General features: G+C 35.9%; 1 protein-coding gene across 1 annotated transcript; it reads left to right on the plus strand.

Moving 5' to 3' along the window:
* Positions 1-281: 281 nt before the first annotated feature.
* On the plus strand, positions 282-4,617 carry LOC132597950 (NKG2-A/NKG2-B type II integral membrane protein-like). The gene is made up of 6 exons (XM_060306148.1): positions 282-468; positions 860-958; positions 1,442-1,495; positions 2,023-2,174; positions 4,084-4,184; positions 4,506-4,617. The coding sequence occupies exons 1-6, from the start codon at positions 282-284 to the stop codon at positions 4,615-4,617; spliced, it is 705 nt and encodes a 234-aa protein (XP_060162131.1).
* The last annotated feature ends 288 nt before the right edge of the window (positions 4,618-4,905 follow it).

Below are 4,905 nucleotides of genomic sequence, written 5' to 3' on the forward strand. Positions count from 1 at the left end.
TAGTCATGAACTTCTTTACTCCTCCCTAATTTATTGCTTTTCATTGTTTCAACCAAAAATATATTGTCAAATGTAGAATAACTTAAAAAAAAAAGTATTCTACCATGAGACACTTGTTTAAAGCTCTAAGGAATTTAGAACCAGGCCTTAAGGTTGTTCTACTGCGAAGTGAGCACTAGACTCTACCCCGCCCATTTTACTGTACTAGGGATCTCATCTTACATACACCATTCATTCCTAAGTACACTTAGGGCACTGTCTGACATAATTCAGCTGCAGAGATGAATAACCAAGGAGTAACCTGTGCAGAACTGAAGGTAGCCAAGAACTCAAAGAGGCAGCAAATAAAACCTAAGGGCACTAAAAGTTCCATTTCAATAACTGAGCAGGAAATAACCTATGCAGAATCAAATCTTCAAAATGCTTCTCAGAATCTTCGAGGGAATGACAAGAACTACCACTGCAAAGGTAAAACATTTAATAGTCACATGATGGAACTGTTCTAGGATATGCAGTTGGAGTACAGAGGTTGGAGAAGGAGTAGGGGATAAGTTCACATATTTTTCATTTTGAGGAACAGAACTTGAAGTTGGAGATGGGATTCTAATGTGAAACTGGAGGACTACTTTTATTCTGGCATTGCTGTAATTTGTAGTCTTTGATCAACAACTCATGAAGCGTTATATATGCTGAAAATGCAAAGGTATATTCTGAGAGAAAGATTATAGTGGTAGAAATGGGCTTGGGGTCCAAGTTTATATATATAACTCCCTGTTTATGTGGGTTCTCTTGTTTGTAAACTTTCTAAACAACTGTCACCATCACTCTTTTCTCAGTGTTTCCTTTTCTTTCCCTGCAGATTTACCATCACCTCCAGAGAAGCTCATTGCTGGGGTTCTGGGAATCATCTGCCTTGTTTTGATGTCCAGTGTGGTAACAATGATAGTTTTTACTCCCTGTAAGTAGATTTTTGAAAAATTGTAAGGGAACTTTACACTTTAATGATGGTCAGTGCCTCTAAACACTTCATAATATTATGGAATGGGCATCTCATTAAAATGTATGCATTTAGACTAAATGTGGAATGGTTATTCTGAATTTGTCAAAAGTATACAACACAATAATTACAGAGAGTATGTATATGTATATTCTGATTTCATAACTCAAAAGCATGCTTTAGGATATTGAAAGATCTTACTGAGAAATACAAATTAATTCTTGAGATTGGTTAAAACAAATACTATAAGAGATGGTGATCTGTTCCTTTAGGCTTTTGAAATATTTTTTCAACCAAATCTTCATTACTTAATTTTTCTTGGTAAAATCAACTTTATTCCAGATTATTCTAATCCTAAGCAATAAACCAAATTTCAACTCAGAAACTACAATCATTATGATTTATTTAGATCAATATTAACTTTTATAATGATTAATTTTGTAGCTACTGCAATACGGGAGCAGAATAACTCCTCTCCGATAAAAAGGCTCCAGAAAGGTACATAATGATTTTCAAAGTTCTGATATAAATACAGTTTGTATTTTGTCTCTATCTTAGGCTAGTGAAAATAAGAATAGATTTTGGGGTTGAACATAAATTACAAAATACGGCAACAAATATTCATAAATAATGATTATAGGAGAGTGTTTCTCCCTATGCAACAATATGATCACCATACCCACTGTTGCCACTGGCTCAAATTTCCTCCCTCTGTAATATGATAAGAGACAAATAATTTTGCTATTCTAAAACAGAGGTTTCATTTCTTGATTTTCAGGACATGTAAAGAGTGGCTATTTCTGTGTGTTTGCTTTATACGGAGACATAAATTGGGGGGGTGAGAGACTGACACTTCTGTGAATGTATGAGTGTGGTTTGTTTTATATGCACCAGCCTTGAGGGTGCATAGATGTGTTTTATATATATACACACATATATATTTATACCTATGCATATATGTAAGTTAGTTTTCATTTTTTTTAATTCAAATTGTTTTTAGATAATAATTCACAATCTTTCTTCAGAATGTCATTCTGGTCATTGTCCAAAACAGTGGTTTACATGTTCCAACAATTGCTATTGTATTCATTTGGAAAAAAAAACATGGCATGAGAGTGTGATGGCCTGTGCTGCTAAGAACTCTACTCTGCTTTATATAGATAATGAAGAAGAAATGGTAAGATACTAAATGTTGCAAACACTTTGTTAAAGGCTTGATTCAGTCAATATTATATTTGCTAGGATTCACTTGTGGTTTTGTACATATTTGCAGTTTGTTTAAGGCCTATTAATGTTCCATTAAACAACAGAATACAACTTTATGATATTCTATTTATATTTTTATACCATTAATACACGTTTGATAATTTCCAGTTCTTGCTTTTCATAAAAAAAACATGTTTCTACAAATGCTATTATTTTCTAAAATAAACTGTGCTATTTAATTTTACAATATATAAAGGAAAATAAACATATCATGATTTTGCATATTGATCACAAAATGTATAGAACCATGTAATTGCATATCAGATCGTGGAATAGAAGTTTCCGCTTCATAGCAGCCCCACTCCTCTGTATTCTCTCATCACTTCTCCACCCTCCGTGTATACCCACTGTCCTGACTTTTGATATTATAGAATCTCTTTGCTTGGTTGTTGTTTTTTTGTGTGTGTGTGTGGTACGCGGGCCTCTCACTGTTGTGGCCTCTCCCATTGCGGAGCACAGGCTCTGGATGCGCAGACTCAGCGGCCATGGCTCACAGGCCCAGCCGCTCTGTGGCATGTGGGATCTTCCCGGACCGGGGCACAAACCCGTGTCCCCTGCATCGGCAGGTGGACTCTCAACCACTGCGCCACCAGAGAAGCCCCTCTTTGCTTGTTTTTGAACTTCATATACATGGAATCATAGAGTATGCATTTTTCTTCTTATCTCCTCTCACCCCCATATGCTATTTTTGCAATTCATCCATATTATTGCATTTATGTGTAGTTTGTAAATTTCCACTGCTCATTATGTAAATATAACATTTAAAATCCAATCTACCCAATGTCTCTGGTTACAGATGGAGTCTTATGCCCTCAGATATAAAGAGGCTTCCTGGGTTCAGTACTTACAGTCATGGGATCCCCTTCGCTGGTCCCACCTCCACCCCTACCCCCCAACTCTGGTATCTCTCGGTGGAGGGGGAGGAGAAGCCCTTACTCTGGCTGCTTCTTGTTAGCAGGTGTCCTGCTGGATCACCTTGTAAGGCTCACCTGGTGTCGCCCACAGGATTCCCCTCAACACCAAGGAGGAATGGCTAGGCTGGGTGTTGGGAAGCAGCAGGCCTAGGTCACTTTCTTCGGTTGGGTGGTGGATATAAGATGCCCCTAATAGTTGTTCCTTAACCCCAGGGTCGCAAACCATTTCACCTTTCTCTTTCCACCTTTCAGAGTTCTCCTTGACTTGTGTCTTTCATTAGTTCCAGTGTTTACAGTTGTACCTAGCTGGGCGCAGCTGAGAGAAATGAGTCTCTGACTCCTTGTCTGGTCCCTTGGATTCTAGCAACACAGAAACAGAGTGATTGGGGGTTGATCTAGTCAAAGAACGGTGTGAGCCCCAGGAAACCAAATCTTTGGCTTTCGTGTCACTTATTTTCTCAATTTCATTCCCTTAATTTCCTTCTAAAACCGAAACTCTGAGAAACATAGAGGAGAAATCCATTGATATGGTCACAGTATCCTGAGAAATGGATGTCACAGAATCTAAAATCTTATTTAAAGCCTTGCTATGTTAGTTTTGACAACATGGGTAACAGTTGAATTACATGAATCAGAATTTTCCTTATTAACCTAAGAAAAACAGTGAAACTGCTAAGCATAACTGTTTGAGTTAATTTTACATCAAAAGTACTGACCTTGGTTCATGTATTTGGCAGTATTAAAACTTTGAACTTTAATATATTTTTAGTGTTAGATGAGACTCTTAACACTCATTTTGTTCAGAAAACTAAGGATCCTATGAAAGAACACACTACTTGCCTTTGAAAAATTAATAAAAATCTTTCAAGACGACTATTTAAGTGAAAATTCTTTATTTTTGGCTAGAAATTCCTGATGTCCCTATCAATTATGTCATGGATTTCAGTCTTTCGTAAAGGCCGTGATCATCCATGGATGTGGCTAAATGGTTCAACTTACAAACTACAGTAAGTTTTTAAAAATAATACTGTATAGAGGAGGAAGAGATTAAAAATAAAAATTTTAAGAATAATATTAAAACATTTGTTTTAGTTGAATTATAGAAAGATGAAGGAGGATGTTGAAAGTTAATAAAATGTTGATATAGTTATTCAAGAATGGGCTCCTCAATAGCCCATTTCCCTAATAACAAGCTCTTACTAAAATTATATTAAAATATCATTACCCATTTTCAAAATAGCTTTTATTACAGTGACATGGAAAATGCTATTGTTTCATGAGTTGTCCTCATATGATATAACAGAATTGTGCATTTTTTTCCATTACAGTATAACAGACCGATCACCTGATGAACGTAACTGTGCTCTGCTCTATAAACATGGCATTAAATCAGACAGTTGTGAGCGTCCACATACATATAATTGCAAGGATCAGCTTTAGAAAATGTGAGTTTGGATGCTGTTGAGTAACTTTAACTTTTATGAAATGGAAATAATATTATGATTGTATAAATTTTAAAATGAATTATATTGAAATATAATATGCGCACCAAAAAGTATAGATATCGTTACTTTTGTGTCTGGCTTTTTTTACTCTACATTATTTTTATGGCCTTCAACCTTTGTAAAAGATCGCATGTTGTGTGAGTCCATTTATATGAAATATCAAGAAGAGGGAAACCTATTCTAGAGGCAGAGAGTGGATTGTTGGTTACCAAGGGCTGAGCAG

The sequence above is a fragment of the Globicephala melas genome, chromosome 10 (assembly GCF_963455315.2).
Source record: "Globicephala melas chromosome 10, mGloMel1.2, whole genome shotgun sequence".
Taxonomy (NCBI): domain Eukaryota; kingdom Metazoa; phylum Chordata; class Mammalia; order Artiodactyla; family Delphinidae; genus Globicephala; species Globicephala melas.